A 20706-nucleotide genomic window follows, 5' to 3' on the forward strand; every position below is an offset into this window, starting at 1 on the left:
AAACTAGGAAAATATACAGACTGAGTAAGAAGTGGATGAAGAATTGTTTGGAGAGTGGGTCCATGGACTAAGGTTTTCTGACGGGCTCTGGCATCCCAGTCCGACACTGCCTTTAAACATTTTTAAACCCCCACCCATTTCTGATGATGCCACTTCTTGATTGCCGCAATAGCGCTTACTGTTGTGGTCAGCTGGTTGCTGATTGGGCGGTGGATATATCTGGTAGGGTAGTGGGTCAAGCGAGTAAAAATGCAGGGCACGAGTCTGGTCCTTGTCTCAAAAATTTGTTCCAGCATAGGACTCTATACAGAGAGGCCCTAATTAATGAGCAATTTAAATATATTGTGGTAGAATAAGTCAACTTACAAAAATTTGGGGCTCTAAATTGAATTTGCTCAGTAATATAAGAGTTATGCCACTGTTTGTAACTTACCACTAGCCTCTTCCTCAGACTTCTAACCTAAGGGGTATATTTATCAAGCTGTATAAAAAGTGGAGTAAATCTTTACTGGTGATGTTGCTCATAGCAGCCAATCAGATGCTTTGCTTTGGTTTTCTAACTTGAAATCTAATTTCTAATTGGTTGCCCTAGGCAACATCACAGTTAATGCTTCACTACACTTTGCTTATGCTTTACTCCATGCCCTTGTCATGTCCTTATGCCATAACCATCCCCAGTTGTGCCCAAGTCAAACAAATATACCGATATGATGGCCAAAAAATTGAAAGTCTTTCTCACCTTTCAGTCTATCTAAAATCCTTCTGCTCTTATCTAGCGCACTGATAAATTTGCTATTAATGTTATTTTCCTGGCTACATCACATGTAGGGTTCCTGCCCTATTCAATCAGATCAGTTAAGTCCTTACCAGTCCAAACCATTAGGGCTCTGGCACACGGGGAGATTAGTCGCTGTTCGCAGGCAACTAATCTCCCCGAAATGCCATCCCACCGGCGAAAATGTAAATCGCTGGTGGGATGGCACACGCAGTGGCGCGATTTCAGTGTGAAATCGCTGAAGGTTCCTCTCAAGGCAACTTCCGTGATTTGACTGAAATCGCGCCGCTGCGTATGCCATCCCACCGGCGATTTACATTTTTGCCGGTGGGCGACTAATCTCCCTGTGTGCCAGAGCCCTTAAGGGTGAAGACACACAGAGCTACTAATAGCAGCTACTTGTCATGGCTACTTAAACAGACAATGCTGATCATTTACTGATAACTGTCTCTATGTGTGGTTTAGGAAAGGCAATTCTCAGCATTGTCTATGGCAGGGATTTTCTGGCATTTAGTAACTGTAAAAAGTAGCTGCTACTAGTTGCTCTCTGTGTCTTCACCCTAAAGGGTAGCCTCCTCACTTCAGAATTTGTTGTTTATTTTCTTGTCCTTGCTGTCAGGTTTGCTGTCTTGTTTCAGGGACCACTTGAATCCATTCAAGGTCTAGCCCCTACTATCTTAGTAAAGTTTGTTGGACTTAGACATCTATCCTGAGAGTGGAACTGTCATTCTGGTGAACCCTCTGTGGCAAGTCCACATATTGTAACTGCACTACTGTAGACATCTAGCATAGTTTAAGCCATTGTAGTTTTAATTCTGAGGTATCTATTTTTTGGTCCAAGCATTGTTCTGCACAGAAGACCATGTCTTCATGAGCCTTCTCTTTTATCCTTAGAGGAACTACAGGCGCAGCTAGTAGTCTTCATGTTTTATTATTTGTGTTTTTTTTTAGTTATTTCACTTTTTGTGAAGCTCTCCAGTTTGGAGTTGCAGCAGCTATCTGGGTGCTAGGGTCCAAATTACCTTTGCAATCAGGGTGCGGTTTGAATGAGAGAGACTAGTATATGAATAGGAGAGGACCTGAATAGAAAAAAAAAACAATTATAAAAAGTAACAATAACAATAAAACTGTAGCCTCACAGAGCAATAGTTTTTGGATGCTGGGATCAGTGACCCCCATTTGAAAGCCGCAAAGAGTTAGAAGAAGTTAAATAGTTAAAAAACTATACAAAAAAAAAATAATGAAGACCAATTAAAAAGTTGCTTAGAATAGGCTATTTTATAAAGTTTAATGTATATAGAAAAAACCTCGCACTACACACGGTTTTTAGGGTGCACAGTATTTTGAAGTTCGTAATATAAAGTATAGTGTTAAAGACACAAAAAGAATCAGAAACTGGCACACCTAAAGAATTAAAATATAACTTTTACTTTGGAATAATTAAAAAATTGTAATAAAATTAATAGGAAAGTTAAGAAGGAAAAGATTAAAAATGTATAACACACACTGTTCGGGTACTGAGTCTAATGATTGCACTTGTAACTTTTTACAGAGTGTCTGTACTATTACTTAGGTGCTACAATAAGAAGCGTTTGTAGCTCCGGTAAGTTTGGATTGTATACAGCGATATTGTTTTCGACTGATACACTTAAGGATGGTGGCTAAAAGTGTGTTGGTATTGTTACATAAGTTTGGAGAATTCGTAACATATGTAGCAAAAGCAGGATGGGGTTTTTAATCTTTTCCTTCTTAACTTTCCTATTAATTTTATTACAATTTTTTAATTATTCCAAAGTAAAAGTTATATTTTAATTCTTTAGGTGTGCCAGTTTCTGATTCTTTTTGTGTCTTTAACACTATACTTTATATTTTATAAAGTTGACTAAAAGCTGAACCACCCATTTAAGCTTGTGCAAGTCTATACCTGCTTTTTTATTTTAAGCCTATTATTCTATCTATAAATTAGGAATTCTCAGATACTTCTGTGTGCTGTGTTTGGATAAGGGTATGGGGTTGTTGTTTTTTTACTGAAACTTTACTTAGCAATCTGTCCTTTTGTGAAGTCTATATGCAGCTTGGGGGAGGATATTAAAGCCCTAGAGGGTCGGTTCAGTTAATAAGTGGGTCCTTCCTTTTTGTTCCTTCTGTTTTACGCTTGCCATGGCAAATTTGGAAAAAAAGTCCTTAAATCCTTTTTATTTAGGATATTTTAATCCTTGTCCTCTGGAGAAAAAGTCCTACCTTTTGGTAGTTGCAGGAGAATGTTCTAATGCCACTTTGAAGATTTTAATTGCTGTGATGTAATAGCTTAGGAGTTGGCTAACAATTCCAGACTTAAACCTCATTCTTCTAAAGAGGTTCCGAGGAAGATGAGTTTTCAGTGTTTGACTTAGCTCTAGTTCCACCATACATTAAAGAGGTTAAGCAAATTCTGTGAATGGGCAAGATTCATCTACCTCATCCCAGGATCTGGCCTTGGTGTCCATGGTTTCCTAATCGGAAAAAGCTAGGATCCGCAAATCAGTGCCTCTTACTAGCAGGAAACATCAGGAAATCATGCATCCAGATCCAGTGTCTCTATCCCTGATACCTTGAAGACTTAGGGCCAAAGATTGCAGCTCTTAGGAGTATCTGTCTGTAGTTGATACCTTACTTTAGGCAAGAAAGAAATTGACCTCTGCTATTTTATTATAGGATCTTGGAGAGGTTTTTGCAGTGGTCTCCTAAAGCCTGTTCTAGCTCTCCTCCTACTTTTTCAGTACATTTGTTATGTGAAGCCGTGGCATAGTCTTCAGTTCGTGGTCTACAGAATCTTCTTCAAGCATTTCTGTTGAAATCTAAAGATACCATTTAAGAAAAGTTTTTCTTCTGCTGTTTTGCAGTTTGCTGCTTGTGAATAAATACTGATGCATCATGTGCTCGTTTCCCTCCCTTGTATATTGCTGAGCTATGGCAGCCAGGAAAAGAGAAATTATTTAATACTTAATGTAATACTTAATACAAAATTTTCTTTCCTTGACCTGGAAAAGAATATAAGGTAAAATTAGCTAAGTGTTTAATAATTTTCTATTTTGATGGTCCTCTGCTAAACAAAAGATAACTTAGAAAACTCTGACTCTTAAAGGGGAACACTACCCAAACACAACTTAAGCTTTTTGAAACATGAACATAATTTCAAGCAAGTTTGGAAAATACAATTAAAAATATGCAGACCTTTCATGGTTTTTAAAGTAGTATGGTTTAGAACAGTTACCTAAGCCTGCCCCCCTGTTCTCCTGCTGATCTGGCTGACTACTTTGAAACTAAAAAAAAAATAACAGTAGTCGACTGTCCTCAGACTGCATTCTCCAAATCCCACAATTCCGTGCACACTTGATATCAATAAAAAAAAAGAACATCACAGTGCATTGTGGGTTATGTAGGCCCTGCATACTGTCTGCAAGCTGTGGAGCAGTTGTTGCAATTTTTTAGAGTTAGAGTTTTAGTCCTACTCCCCTGCCAAGATTTTCAATCGCCTAACATTTTCAGAGTGGGCATTGTGTCCCTTATGGCAGGGTCAGACTAAGGGGGTGCAGGGCCCAGCGGGGTTGCTTCCTCAGGGGCCCCACACCTCCAACAGGGGAAATTACAGCCATTTTCTGGAAGGCATAAAGTCCAGGGTTTATATACCTGCATCAGTTAATACACCTGTGTATGACTCAGTAGAGGAGACAAATCAGATCTAGTAGAGCTTAGAACATTATGAAATATAACCCCTAAAGTGTAAGGGTTATAGTTCATTCTTTTCATGATTCCATCCTTCTATTCACCCTCTGCTTACTAGGAACCCCATTCCTGTTACACTGATGCTGTACAAAGTTATTCTTTTTGTTTTGTGTATATATATATATATATATATATAGCGAACCCAGGGTGGCACTCTGCTTCAGCTCTTAGCTCGGGTGCAAGGTAAATGATTTAAATATCCAAAAAAGACCAGCAACACGGTGTTGCTGGTCTTTTTTGGATATATATATAGATATATATATATATATAAAAATCAAAAGCAACCGGCACTCCTGTACAGTATACATGAAAATGAGAAAGCCTTCAAAAGCTATAACCCATTTGTTTTTATTGCCTAAGTAGTTGATCAAAAAGTGTAAGATATTTCTTAGAATATTAATCAATGTATGTATACTGTATAAAGTGTGTAGACATTGGATAATAGTATGGAGCAACTCGAGTGTTCCTCCATCTCTGGTAGTATTCTAAAGGCAGTAACACAGGTGGAGCTGTTTATATAGCTCTAATATACAAAAAAAGGAAATTCCTTTTCAGTACATAGCTTACAAGATAAAGCCAAAGCTGAATGTAGAGACTGATAAGACTACACCATAGACAGTGTTTAAATTTACCTGTCTGCATTGACTTGATTTAAGTTACATATTTGCATATTTGAAATGAATATCAAATATTAACATTACTGAATTTTTGACAGTGGTACTGTGTGGAGAAATCGGAATTCTCGTCTGTCTTGTGATTAGACAATACTGCCATCTTGTGCCAAAACAAGCATACAGCTTACACTTTCCAAAACAAAAACCATTTTGCAAAACATCTGGTAATGATAGAAGCTGCATATTTTCATTAGTAGGAAATTAGTATTAAATATTTCAGTATTAAACATTTGTCTATAATTTGTACTTTCCTGTTGCCCCAGTAAATCATTTGTTTTTCTAATGCAAGTTACAAAAAAAAAGTTTTTGTGTTTAACATATAAAATACAGATGTTTTACTGCAGCCAGCCAAGCCATGATACACGTATAAATATATATGTATATGTGTGTTAGCTAAGCGTGAATAGTACCCACATTCATTCTGTGCCACCAGCCTCAGTTTCCCACCAATTAGCATCAATCTAAAAATCCAGGGACTCCTCTAGAGACTTTCCTGTTTGCAGCTGTTACATACCCTGTACTCTGTTCCAGTCATGTCTGCCACCACTCTAATGGACTTATTTATCAATTTTCAAGTTTGTGAATTTGAATTTGTGTTTCTAAATTTATTAAACTCACATATGGAATGCTTGCTTATTAATTAATGTGGTAAACTCGTGTAATTAAAAAAACTTGAATTTTCCAGACTTGGATAATACTCGAATATCTCAAATTCGAAATATGGCTTGATTCCCAACTCCCATTGATTTCTATAGAAACTCGCAAGCTTTTACATGGAAAAGTTTTACAATCGAGTTTTTGGGGTTCTTTTGCACTTATAGAGCTAATCAGTCTCTCTAGTTAATACATATAATGCTGCCTTATGGCTAATCAAGAAAAAAACAGTAGGACTAGGACTATAGCTAAAGGAGGGTTAAGTAGGGTCTAGAGTTGCACCATGGTAATGCGCTGAGCCAACACAAGCAATGAGCATGCCGTCAATAGAAACTGTAAAGGTGTGAGATATGGCTTATTTAGGTGTAAAATATATTAGCTTTCCTTTGTTTATTTTAGAGATGGAAATTAGTCGATCAGGAGGAAATTGCTAGGAGACATGGATTTCTTTTGGGTTGAGCACAGGAGATATTTATGCTCAAGGTTCCTTACAGAGCTATATTTCAATGAAGACTGAAAAAACTTCAAAAGCCAGCGCAGAACTGGGGGATAGCTAGAGTAAGGGATGCAGCACAGGGGCTTCAGAGAAGCTGAAAGTCATTATTAAGTACTTCACCAAAGTAAAATAAATAAAAGAATGAAAAGGGGCATTTAGGAAGCAGGATATTATTCATGTTCACAGGGACGGCTATCAGTTTATAGATTCCACTTTGCTTTCTTAGAAGTACATGTTATCTTGAAGAGAGTGCTGAGTGCTGTGAGATTCTGTTGACAGAAATTTCACCGATTTTGGCACTTTAAAGTAATAAGTGATGCTACTGCTAGAAATCCATCAGTGCAGGGGGTTACGAGATCAACCAGGGAGTAGAGCCAGCTTAGAAAGGTGCCCTTTTTTATTTATTTTCTTATTTATTTGTTTATAATAGAAGACACATTTCATATTAAACACAACTTAATCCAGGAATGTTTTTTTTTTTGGCTGGTGTGATGCCAGTCAAGGGATATATTCTGAAAGACATATGTTATGTAAAATAATAACGTAATGTTTTTGTCAAAGAGTTTTACAAAGGCTTTTGATCCTGTGCTGCATAAATAAATATAAAATAAATTAATTGATTTTAAGAATGTGCCCCAGACAGATGGGATGAAGGGTTCGATACAGTGTAATTGTTCTTTATTTGAACTAAAGCTACAAGCAGCCTGGGGTGATTTTGCATGCCGCCCCTCCAACTGAGGGGACCAAGGGGCCCACAGCGCTAGTGCTGAGAGTGCAGTAGTGCTCTCTGCAATACAAGAGCCAAAATTCCAATTTATGAATTGGAATTTTCGCTCTTAATGTTACTAGAAGCAACTTTTTGCTGCCCATGGTAAGTTCAGGGGTGTTGCTGCCTCAGGTGAATTTCTCATTTCTCTCTTTATCTTTTGTCTTTCCTTGGATCACCTAAACTGCATGAACACTGGATCAAAGTGATGGATGGATATTTTTAGCCTAAGCATCTATGTTGAATAAATATGTCACACATCTGTTTGGCTAAAACAAATACAAACTGCCCCAGTACTACTGCTGCCAAAAAAAACCCTAAAAATATTAAACATTGATCAGTGTTTAGTGTTGTCATATTTAGAGACACTTTGATCTTCAGTAAAATAAATGGCAACAGGACTATAGAGAAATAGTGTGAGAGAGTGACTAAAGAAATGTGTTAAAAGGTGAACTTTCCCTTTAAGTTTTCCACAATGGGAGATGTTGGGCTCATCTCTGGGATTCTCACTGAAAGCTGAAGGATTCAGCAATTTAAACTTGTACATATAGGATATAGAAAACTATTTGTCCAAAATAAGCCTTCTAAAACAGTGGTTCTCAACCTTCCTAATGCCACGACCCTTTAATACAGTTCCTCATGTTGTGGTGACCCCCAACCATAAAATTATTCCTAAGACGGAAATATGTGTTTTCTGATGGTCTTAGGCGACCCCTGTGAAAGGGTTGTTCGACCCCCACAGGCTGAGAACCGCTGTTCTAAAATAATCTCTTTTTGCCCCAAATGTGTTAAAGCTGATATAAATCTATTTCATTACCTCTGCTCCTGTACTAAGGTGGGTCATTTGGTAGAAAGTTTCTATAAATATAAAGGTATCTCCCAGCTTTGCTCTGTTACATATGAAAAGAGATGAGGTGGTATCAAGAACAGCACCTGACTCTATAGCTCGAAAATAGATTATTTTTATTTATGGCTGGCCCTAAGGTAAGCTTATTTTTACTATTGGTTAAAAAGACAACCCCTTCTGTAACAGAAATTATATTATATCTAAATCAACTGAGCTGGCAAGAGGTTTTCAAAGCCAAAACAAGTGAATCTAAATCCAAGATGATTTAAAGTTTTCTAAAATGCTTCATATTTAAGTTTATTTATATCATTTCTAGACATAGCATTTCTATGAAACATAACCTTAATCTTGCTCTTTTTGGAAACAATGGTTCTTCTCTTTTATTTTCTATTTCTTTCATTGTTTATCCATTGGACACTGTTATCTGGTTTGGTTTTTATATTTAAATTTTTGCTCCAATATAGACATTTTGCTTTCTTCATATCTTGTTTAATCTGCAATTAAACAATCAAAATCATATTTAAATTGTTTGTTTATTGCAAAACTTCAATAAAATGTTTTGAAAAGGAAGGTCTCTCAGAGCAGAGTACGGGGACGGAAGGCTGCCTGCCTGTGTTGGGAACTCCCAGAGGGGCTGGGGGTGCTGCCTGCCTGTGTTGGGAGCTTCCAGAGGGTCTGGGGGTGCTGCCTGCCTGTGTTGGGAGCTTCCAGAGGGGCTGGGGTGCTGCCTGCCTGTGTTGGGAACTCCCAGAGGGGCTGGGGGTGCTGCCTGCCTGTGTTGGGAACTCCCAGAGGGTCTGGGGGTGCTGCCTGCCTGTGTTGGGAGCTTCCAGAGGGGCTGGGGTGCTGCCTGCCTGTGTTGGGAACTCCCAGAGGGGCTGGGGGTTCTGCCTGCCTGTGTTGGGAGCTTCCAGAGGGGCTGGGGTGCTGCCTACCTGTGTTGGGAACTCCCAGAGGGGCTGGGGTGCTGCCTACCTGTGTTGGGAACTCCCAGAGGGGCTGGGGTGCTGCCTACCTGTGTTGGGAGCTTCCAGAGGGGCTGGGGTGCTGCCTACCTGTGTTGGGAACTCCCAGAGGGGCTGGGGGTGCTGCCTGCCTGTGTTGGGAGCTTCCAGAGGGTCTGGGGTGCTGCCTGCCTGTGTTGGGAGCTTCCAGAGGGGCTGGGGTGCTGCCTACCTGTGTTGGGAACTCCCAGAGGGGCTGGGGGTGCTGCCTGCCTGTGTTGGGAGCTTCCAGAGGGGCTGGGGGTGCTGCCTGCCTGTGTTGGGAGCTTCCAGAGGGGCTGGGGTGCTGCCTACCTGTGTTGGGAACTCCCAGAGGGGCTGGGGGTGCTGCCTGCCTGTGTTGGGAGCTTCCAGAGGGGCTGGGGGTTCTGCCTGCCTGTGTTGGGAGCTTCCAGAGGGGCTGGGGTGCTGCCTGCCTGTGTTGGGAGCTTCCAGAGGGGCTGAGGTGCTGCCTGCCTGTGTTGGGAGCTTCCAGAGGGGCTGGGGTGCTGCTAGCCTGTGTTGGGAGCTTCCAGAGGGGCTGGGGTGCTGCCTGCCTGTGTGTTGGGAGCTTCCAGAGGGGCTGGGGGTGCTGCCTGCCTGTGTTGGGAGCTTCCAGAGGGGCTGGGGTGCTGCCTGCCTGTGTTGGGAGCTTCCAGAGGGGCTGGGGGTGCTGCCTGCCTGTGTTGGGAGCTTCCAGAGGGGCTGGGGTGCTGCCTGCCTGTGTTGGGAGCTTCCAGAGGGGCTGGGGTGCTGCCTGCCTGTGTTGGGAGCTTCCAGAGGGGCTGGGGGTGCTGCCTGCCTGTGTTGGGAGCTTCCAGAGGGGCTGGGGTGCTGCCTGCCTGTGTTGGGAACTCCCAGAGGGGCTGGGGTGCTGCCTGCAGCTGCAAGGAGCAGAGGGAGCCTTTGAGCAAGGGACCAAGCATCTGAGTAGAGGGAGAGATACATGTAAATGCAAGCACTCGTGAATATTTCAGCTCAGGAAGCTTCGGAGAATCTATAATAGACAAAAGTTGGCACTTGCAGGTCTTCTAAACGATAAACTTATTGATACTTAATATATAAACAATTGTGTACACATTTTTACTCAATAGCTTTGCATGTAAAATGATGTGAATTGTCTCAATGCCATTTTTCTCAGGGAACTAGTGGGGCAAATTAATACGCTAGATTCTATTCACAAACCCACACCAACTGACAATTTAAGTCAGTGCAAGCAACTAATATATATTTTATCATGGGAAGGACAACTTATGACTAAAATTGTACATATTATTTTAAGATAGATTTTATTTCCTCATAATATGCAAGAGCCATGAATATCCTGTAAATTATATCCTTGTTAATATATAAACAGCGCTAAGTGATGTCATTAATTATAATCTTAGTGATATAATTTCTGTCACATGAGTGAAACTTATGTATTATAATAAAGTACCACCACTGTAAAATATGAGAAAGAAGTCATTTCCATAACCTTGGCCTTTGGCCTTGAATCTTTATATGTATCCCCTGTAAATTTTGAACTTTATTGTTGACTACAGTCCCAGGATCCCAAGAGAGAACTTTATGCTGGGGCCCATTCTTTTTTTCACTCTCCTGCTAGTCTCTCAGAATATTCTCACTTACACTTACCTCCATTTCTCTCCCCTTAATTCCCATGTGGAAATGAGCTCACGGTGTAGGCATAAATAACAGGATAGGAAGGCCATTGGTACCCTGACGTGCCAATACAGAATTGGGTCCAAAAGCACCAACCATTCAAAGCACCAACCTCTATTGAGTTCTTTAACACTACAGGCATTTGTCAGGAATCAACTGAAATACCTGCAGTCTATATTTATTTACATTGTCTCAAGAGTTCATTTAAAAATGATCTAATTATATTTTTTAATTGCTTTATTTGGATCTTACCAGCCAGTTCATATGGTCAGGCAGGGAGAGTGCAGCCGCAGCACCATAGGAAAGAGAATTATGGCTTCAGTGTGTAAGCATTGTATCTAGTATATGACACGTGGCATATATATATATATACACTTTCATGCTTTTAATAAACACTTAGGTCACAAAGAAATAGGCAAAATGCCTTTGCAGTTTCAATAAAAAATATGAAATACTTTTTACAAGGTAAATTTTATAATTATATAAAAAAGTTTAGTGCTGCCCAGAAAAAAAAAACATTGTCTAATTTACAAAAACAGTCCAGATATTTCAGAAATACGGATACAGGAGAACGTTCTGAGGTTGGTACAGATAACTTGCAACGGCTTCTTTTCTTTTATCATCAGCAAATCATCCAGAGTTTTTTTTTTATATTGGCTCTATCAAACCCACTGATACACAAACACAGATGGAGTTCTAGGGCTCAGAGCACAAAACAAGCATGCAGCTTTAAACAATGAGATATTTACATGATCTACATTTCCGTGGACATCCTAAAAAAATTCCCACCTGACGACGCATGTTAGGAATCAAATGTTTTGCATAGGGATATGTGGGTACAACAGTAGTGTTAGGCTTAGAGCTACAAAGAACAATTACAAAAAGGAATCTTGTAAACTGATTAGTGGCTAAAATATTTCAGGGAAGCAGGGTTTTGTTTTCCATTCAAGGTTTTGTCATAGAGAAACCTGTTCTAACACAGACAAAAGCATTAACACCCGGTTCATACAGCCGTACGTATAAAAATTGCATTTGTGTGCTGAGATAATGGTGTTAAAGTGTTCTGATGTGTGTGTGGCCATGCTTTTGTATTACAGTGATTGCAAGGGCGTTCCTACAATAATATAAAGTGCATCAAATCTAAATGCAATCTAGGGCCCAAATTAGTGGAAAATCCAAAGTCTTTGCATTTAGTGGTAGAAATTAAAGCATGTCGAAATGATGGAGTCCTATGATTAGATACCTTGTTCCTGGGTGGCTTCCTTTACAGAGAATTAACACATCATGCGTCACTGTCATAAAGACTGATGGGCTAAACAACATGCAGCCAGAGAGGTATGTGCCGCTTATGTGTCACTCTGCAGTACTTTTATGTGGGACCTTCAATATCAACTGTCCCACTTTTTACTAACGTTAGGCCTAGCTCTCTCATTTAAAGTAGTTCAGGCAGATTGGGGACATGCAGACGGCGGCCAACAATGTGTTTTTACATTTGCAAAAAGATCCCAAAGTTTACAACGGAAATGTTCGAAAGGATGCTATTAGTATGGCCTTTGCCAGCCCATGAGATATATCAATCACCAGTGTCAGACTGGGGTGCCAGGGGGGGCCAGTCTGTATGCTGCATACTGCACAACCCCCCCCCCCCCAGGTGAGCGGTAGGATCGGGCCGGCAGGGGCTGCAGCTGGGGAGTGGGCTGAGCCAGTGGGGTCCGAAGGGCCCACCAAGTTTTTTCCCAGTATCCCACCTTGCCCAGTCCGACTCTGTCAATCACACAGGTTTGAAAATACCATCAGATAAGGATTGCTTGTATAATGCCCTAAACTAAAGTTATTCAGCACCACAGTATGAGATGCTTCCCATCAGGGATGTTATTCAGTGGTACAAACCATTCATATATTAGAACACAAGGATGATTACATTTTGAAATGTGTTCAGTAGAACGGAAACAGAACAAAATCTATTATTTAACAGAGAACCATAAATGCTGCTAACAAATCCCTAATACATTTTCAGCATTAAATCTACTTGTTAGTAAGTGTATCCTGTAAGGATATTTAACCAAATGCATTATTTTTAAGTTCCTAAAATGTATTCTGCTCTTTACAGCCCAGGTAAAAGAATATGACAAAAGCTAAGGCATAACTACCTATAATAAATGTGCTATTCTTATGGTAGAGCTTAAATTGATTTCTCCATGGAATGAACTTGAGAAGATTAGATAAGAAGATATGATCACAAGGATACTGTTAGATCTAATACTGCAGAATGGAATTTTAGGTACAAAACTGTTGGCCATTAAGAGATTAAAGGAAGACTATTTTCCCTGAAGTTGTGCTTATCTAATGATATCAGAACAGTGACAATGATACTTTAAAAACGTAAGCACTCAAAAATGTGCAAATCACAGTGGTTTTATATGTATAGTTCTCCCCCATGAGTCCATCGTCTCATTGGGCGGCTACAAAATCTCTTGCACTGAAACTTGTATGTGATTTGCCAATGCAGATGCAAATGGTAAATTGCACCCACGTTGTGGTACCTGATCAATTACTGGATCAATGTGTGTGCAGAGAGCGTCACTTTCAGTTTGCAGCAAAACCAGCATTAGCAACAAAGTGCAAGCCGACTACACGTGGATGCAACATATCAATGTTAGCCATGATATTAAAGGGGAACTCCACTCAAACACAACTTAATTTACAGAATATGCAGCCTTTTCATTATTTGTAACATAATAATATGGTCTGGAACAGTTACCTTAGCTCAGCCCCCTGTTCTCCTGCTGATCTGGCTGATTATTTTAAGACTCAATTAAAATTTAACAGTAGTCGACTGTCCTCAGCCTGCCTCCTCCCAATCCCACAATTCCTTGCACACATGAGGTCAATAAGGAAACGGACATCAGAGTGCAATGTATTGTGGGTTATGTAGTTCCTGCATGCTGTCTGTGAGCTGTGAGATGTTGTTACAATTTGTAACATCAATGTTTTAGTCTCTCCTCCCCTGCCAGCATTTCAAATGATGTAGAAATAGAAGAACTATTTTACAGCTGCATTTCAGAATAAAAAAAATGGTATTTATTCATAGGTATATTAGGGATTTTTGTGTTGTGTGGGGCTCTAACAAATTTTGGTTCAAAAGACAGAGTTCCCCTTTAAGATCTTCTGCTGTGTGGGCACTATCTGCAAGGGATTTGTATGTTATCCCTGTGTCTGCGTGGGTTTCCTCCCACCTACAAGCAGGCTATTTGGCGCCTGATAATACTGACCCTGTGTTAATATGGGAACAATGATTCTAAGCTCCACTGGTGCAGGGATTCATGTGTATAAAGCCTTGTCTAAATGTGCCGGGACTATATAAATAACAGATAATAATAAATTAAGATGAACTGTGAAAATTGTCAGGCCCATAGGGGAAATATGGAAACACTGGCAAATACCAGAGGAGCTGCTATAAATTGCCATAGACCAGAGCTTTATAGTGGGGCTGCCTGGGCCTTTGCGTGCTTGAAATGCCAGGGCCTATTTTAAATCTTAGTCGAGATATGACGGTTCCCACAAGCTGCAAAGCGCATAGACACAAATACCAGTATGAATAGCAGTTAAGCGCTGATTTTCTTCTTAAAACATTTGCTTGTATTCATAAAGGGACTCCAATACTTTTAGCATACAGGTGTTAAAGTGCTCTAATAGTAATACTATGCTGTGTGTATTTACAGTACCCCACACTGCAACTGTACTTGTAATTAAAGGTGCATTTTTTTGGGGGGGGAGGGGTTAATGGTAGCATTACCTTGAAGACATATATAGTGTTTATTTTAAGCCAGGCTATAAAAAACTAACAGGGTCATACAGAGCAGTGTCTCAGCAGATCCGTAAGCAGAGTGCTACTACCAGGCTGTTGGGCTTCAGCGCTCTACAAAGATCAGAGTATCAGTGATCATGTGGTTAGCCGACTATACAGGCAGCCAAGTCATTAAGGGTCTCACATCATTTAAAAGATTGCTTGTCATACAATACGTGTTGCTACATTTGGTTTGGTTTTATGATTTTTTACTCTAACTTTCCTTTTCTCTTTAAAAATTCGAATAAACTCATTTCCACGAATGTCTGACATTTACTAAAAAGTCTGAACTGAAAAAGTATGTGCAGGAAAACGTCACAGAAAAGTCGCAAAACTCGGAATTTTTTCGACTTGTGGCCCTGAAACCAGCAAGCAAAGAAGGGAATCCTCCAGGGAAGGGAAAAGACATCTGCCATTGATTTCTACATGATCTCCACAAGTTTTAGCTGGCAATTTGTTGGATTCGGATTTTTAGTTGCATAGTAAATTTTGAAAGAGTTGTGACTTTTAGTGCTAAAAAAATTCATATTAAAATATATAACAAAATCTGATCACTGATAATGATATAAAGCATTTGTTCCGTCCATGTAAATCTGGATGTATGAATAATTATGTTTTACTGGCTGCACTATGTTCAGCAATATATATGGATGTCTAGTTGAATAAGCGCCATTGGCAGCAAGTTGGGCACAGCTACAGATTTACTTGCCAGTATTTCCGTCAATGAAAGCAGCTGCAGCTTAATCATTTGTGAACAATATGACTTAAATAAGAGCTACAACTACAACGAATTAAGAGCTAGGCCTATAGAATCATCAGGGAACTAGGATAAAATAGAATATAACCATTTACATGTAGCTTTGTTTTCAGCAGATTGCAGATATTTACATGATGTTCCTGGATAGACATAATTATACAAACATGACCCAAATTAGGAAATACCCATGCTGCCCCACCCATCACTTGCCTGTGGATCTCTAAGAAAACTCTTCCCTGGTTTCCAGAGACCACCTCATAGGACATGAAACATACAAGCTTTAGTACAGTGTTATCCCTATGGCCCTTGTTATGAACATTTTATTTAATGCTGAGTTTACACAACAGATACCTCTTCTGCCTGCATATCAAAATGGCTTTGTGTGTTTTAATTCCCCTACTGGTAATGATACATAATAATACACACTTTGTATTTTGAAATATAATTCTGTAAAATGTAATTACAAATATTAGTTTTAGGTTTTAGAGAGCTTTTATATTATATATTTATTTCATTATAACCACTGCTTCACATGTAATATTTTAGTCTTTTACTAAATGAAGGCAATTGGACATAAAATACAAATGGCAATACCACAGTAAAAGTCGTATAAAAGACAATTTAACATTTGGAAGAAGGAAAAAATCTTCCAGGTGAAAGGAACTTATATCCGTTTCCAGAAGTCAGTTTTATGCTGCGCAGGGTTCCAGGTAGATTAATGGATGGTGAAGATTGAGTCACATTTGCTACATTAATATTTTCAGTCTGTTTATGTCCATTTGGAGGAATTTGTGGCGCAGCATCAATGTTTTTCTGCTGAACAGATAATTCTTTCAGTTCGAGGTTATCCGCAGCTTCTTCTTTCTTACTATGTCTAGGAGAAAGGTTCAACAAACTAAGAACATCCTTCTTTGAAGTCATTGTTCCTGGAGCTCCACGTAATATTTTTATGGGACCTGATGTCTGTTGTGGCGTACTTGTCCAAAACATCTTCAAATTGTGAATAGCTTTCACCTTCTCATCAATGGCAGCAAGTTTTAATTTGTCAATATCCGGAGCATCTGCAGGACTCGATCGAGCAGATCCAGCAGAGGAGTATGACAATGCTGGGGAGGAGGTACTTCCTGCTGGAGACTGATGCCCTGAGCTTGGAGATATGTTCCGAGGGGACCGGGAAATGTGTGAGCTGTATGGAGAACTGGGATACTTTAATCTGAAGTGTGGAGAATCTGAGCTTGGTGAAGGTTGACCACTATGAATGCCTATCCCTTCCTTTAATGATGTTTCTGAATTTGCTGGGCTATTATAGCCTGAGCTTATTTTCTGAAGAGAAGAACTCCTTGTTGGAGGCTTTGGTTTTACAGTAACAGGGGAAGGCATTCCTTTCTGAACAGGTCTGCTAAAAGCACTTGTTTCTGACGATCTAAAGCTAGAGCCACCATTTGGCGTAGAAGCACCATCAGACGAACTGGTCCTCTTAATCACCTGACTGCCGCTTCTTTGAAGACGTTCAACGGCTATCAGATGACTTTGGGTTTCCTCTAATATTTTTTGAGCTAGCTCTTCAGGATTAAGCTTTTGGTTCTCTTCTTGAGATTTAACTGTACTATCAGTTTCGGTGCTAGACTGGTCAGATTCTCCAGTATCAGAACTTACAAGCTTTCCGACTTTCTGAAAAGGAGAATTTGGACTTGGGATTAAAGCCAGCTTGACAGGGGAGTTTGGTGTACTTATGCTACCTTTAGGATTAACAGACACATGAATGCTTTCCTGCATACAATCCTGTTTGATGCCAGAATCTGTGTTTTCTGTATATGTGAGGAGTGGTTCGTTGCTTATTATAGAAAATCCATCATATTCTTCCTGCTCTTCCTTGCCAAGTGAAATGTTGGATTGAGGAGAAGACTGGCTTCTTGATGCTGAGGTTCTAAGAGAATAAATATGTTTTGGCCTATCGTGATCATGTCGCATTTTTTGGTCTCCCTCTATTAAACACTCGGGTTTAGAAACAAAACTCATTGAGGAGGCAATTGAGCTCAGACTGTAGACAGAGATAGCATCTGAAGCCATGCCATCTGGGCATGGAGGTGAGAATGGATGACCTGGATATCCTTGAGGCATTGGATTGGAAACAGACTGAGCAGAAGCCAGTGATTCAAGTGATGAAGAACTGTCAAGACTAAGGCGCTTGGGAAGCTCTGTAGAATCTTAAACAAAAACAAAAGTCCATTATTATTAGATCACTCAGTATGAATGTCAGTGCTCAGCTGAAGTATGATTGGTTAATTCAGTAATAGGTTTTACTGGATACCTTATTAATCACAGGTAGAAAACTTTCCATTTGTGTACCCACTGCCACATATATGGTAATAAACAGGACCTACAGGACTATATAAATTGTCCTGAGAAATTGTATTTTTATAGCAACACAATAATATTGTTTGTGTATTGCTGGTCCCTAGATCACAAGCTTATCATACAAAGTGGAATAATGTAGCACCACTTTCAAAAATTATTTATTATTATTTACAGTTAATCAATTATTTCCAATTAAGTTATCAAGCTGTAAGTCCAATTACTATTTAGTCTACGATAAACATATTTTGTTCATTGCTGCTGCCATACGCCCATCATGGGGTTACTATCAGGAATCCTGTGAGGGGACCAATACAAATAAGAAGCCTACACTGCTGTGAAGGGGACTTTAGCTTCCTGCTACAGTAATGGGGTTGGGCAGATATGGGCATGGCCTGATGGGCCTATAGAGCCCCACAATTCTTGTAGTGTCACTGCCTGCCGTGCAATGGTTTTCAGTTTTTTGGCTGAATTAATTTGATGATCAGTAAATTACACTATGGGGCATATTTATTATGCTGTGTAAACCAAATTCTCAGAATAAACAACGTAAAAAGCTGTGTAAAATAAACAGAGAAGATCGCCCGAACACCAGACTCTACCTAAGTTCCGGTAGAAGAAAAAACGCATATAAAAATTACACCATTTTTGCACCGGTTTTTACACGGCAAAGCCTGGCGATGAGTGGTGCATTTTCTCGCCATTTTTTACAGAGCATAATAAATCTGCTCCTCAGACTATAAACTACTACCAATTAATTTGCAGAAATTCTTGCACTGCTATAAAACAAACTAATACTCTTTTATATCTAAAATATGTTAATACATATATAAAAACAAAAACATGTTGCTGCATTTAAAATAGCTTTATACATATTAAAGATCAGTCTTTCTGCCCTTGCTAGGACTTTTCTCTTGTATTTCTAGTCTAACCCTTAACACCTGTTCCAGCCTGACCTACTGGATTTAGGCTTTACTGAGAACTACTTGCCATCCTTGCCTTTCCCCCTAGATAACAATTAAAGTAAAGATTGCTTTTACATAGGAGTAAGTTCTTTAAAAAAAAGTCAATATTGTATAGTATCTAACATAATATACATGTTATATATATCTAAAACGGACCAGACATGTCATGCTGTCTAAAGCCTGATCTTTAAAATAAAAGGAAATTTATATTTTATGTATGTATGATTTATTTCTGTATGTTTTATTCCCAAAAAAATATGGCTTCCCAGTGAGTATTATTAAACATGTGGATTTGCTACAACTCAGTGAGATTCCCAAGCAACAGATTCTTTGGTGAAAGCAAAGACTGGTTGAACTGGTGATTCAAATCAGTGTGTTTTGACCTATAATTGGAATCAATGCTGATTCAGTCACCACCCGAGTTTGGTGAAGTAATATATATAACATATTGACTGTTTGGGAAAAACATACCAAAGAGTGCAAGGAGTGACTGTAAAGCAAACTGCATTGTCCTCTTGTTAGCTTGTTTGCCTGTTTTCAGAATGACTTCCTCTTGGCCAACTTCACACAGGTCAAAGCCTTCAAGAAACAAAACATAATGAATTTTGTACTTGATCATCTTCAGATTTATTGGTTTATATGCCAGCTAATATATATCTGTACACAAAATGATATGGTGCATTCATAAATCAAGTGACTTCTTTAAAACGCAAATGGAATTGCAACCAAGGCTTTAATGGGTCCATTGACTTCACTACTGATGGAATATTTATTTCATCTCACTGCTGAAGCAGGGCATAAGAAGGTTGTTTTTGAAACACTTATTAATAAACATTCAGACTGCTTCATAAACAGGAGCAAAATAAGAGCAAAACAGGAGCAAACAGTACCACACATAAAAGGCACCTTTACCTAAGGCAAAATACCTCTTACACATTTCTGATTTTTAATTCTTATACTATTTTTAAATATATTACTATTACTTGATTTGCAATAATGAATAGTGATTTGCATACTAACTTTGAAGGCTATCCTTTACTCCAACTGATTCTCGAGTGTGAATTAATTATTACTGCAAGTGCATACACACTATGGGGCACATTAATCAAAGTACGAGTTTGAATCCTGAAATGGGAAAAATTCGGATTAGATTCAGATAATTTCTGATGATCGCAAATGTGCTTACGAAAAAATCGGAAGTCACAATAATTTTGTATTGGCAATCCAAAAGTAATTTTCGTATCGAACGATCGTAAACGGCGGGAAAACCTTTCCGACTTTGATCCTTCTGAGCATGATTTTGAAAGCCTCCCATAGGGCTCAATGGCACTCTGCAGCTCCAACCTGGCCCAAGGAAAGTCTCCCATAGGGCTCAATGGCACTCTGCAGCTCCAACCCGGCCCAAGGAAAGTCTCCCATAGGACTCAATGGCACTCTGCAGCTCCAACCTGGCCCAAGGAAAGTCTCCCATAGGGCTCAATGGCACTCTGCAGCTCCAACCCGGCCCAAGGAAAGCCTCCCATAGGGCTCAATGGCACTCTGCAGCTCCAACCTGGCCCAAGGAAAGTCTCCCATAGGGCTCAATGGCACTCTGCAGCTCCAACCCGGCCCAAGGAAAGCCTCCCATAGGGCTCAATGGCACTCTGCAGCTCCAACCCGGCCCAAGGAAAGTCTCCCATAGGGCTCAATGGCACTCTGCAGCTCCAACCTGGCCCAAGGAAAGTCTCCCATAGGGCTCAATGGCACTCTGCAGCTCCAGCCTGGCCCAAGGAAAGTCTCCCATAGGGCTCAACGGCACTCTGCAGCTCCAACCTGGCCCAAGGAAAGCCTCCCATAGGACTCAATGCACTCTGCAGCTCCAACCTGGCCCAAGGAAAGTCACAATACCGAAGATTGAATGAATCGGAAACTTTCGTACTCGGCGCAACAATACGATTTTGTTGCACAAATTCTTTTGCAAAGTACGAAAAAGTCGCGCAAATGTACGGAAAAGTTGCAGAAAACATGCACAGTAAGACCAAATATGAATTTTTTTGTATTTCGTACCTGTCGTACTTTGATAAATGTGCCCCTATGTGTATATGTTTTTGCCTAATATTGAACACAGAAGATGAGGTCTAGATTTGTGTTTCTGCATTTAAATTGCATTTGGTCATTATA

The 20706-nt window shown here is 39.8% G+C and overlaps 1 protein-coding gene across 4 annotated transcripts in view; it reads right to left on the reverse strand.

Annotated features, from left to right (window-relative positions):
- Window positions 1–13964: 13964 nt before the first annotated feature.
- Window positions 13965–20706, reverse strand: part of ttc28 (tetratricopeptide repeat domain 28) — a 302774-nt gene continuing 296032 nt past the window's right edge. For 3 of the 4 annotated variants that reach the window (XM_004910608.4, XM_002932099.5, XM_012969745.3), the window contains 2 exons: window positions 19018–19125; window positions 13965–17433 (listed from right to left, as the gene is read on the reverse strand). In XM_004910608.4, the coding sequence (XP_004910665.2) occupies window positions 15848–17433; window positions 19018–19125 (1694 nt within the window). In that variant the 3' untranslated portion in view covers window positions 13965–15847. The remainder of the gene's footprint in view (window positions 17434–19017; window positions 19126–20706) is intronic. The other variant, XR_004219877.1, reaches the window with a different exon arrangement.

This window comes from Xenopus tropicalis, chromosome 1 (genome assembly GCF_000004195.4).
Source record: "Xenopus tropicalis strain Nigerian chromosome 1, UCB_Xtro_10.0, whole genome shotgun sequence".
NCBI classification, from domain to species: domain Eukaryota; kingdom Metazoa; phylum Chordata; class Amphibia; order Anura; family Pipidae; genus Xenopus; species Xenopus tropicalis.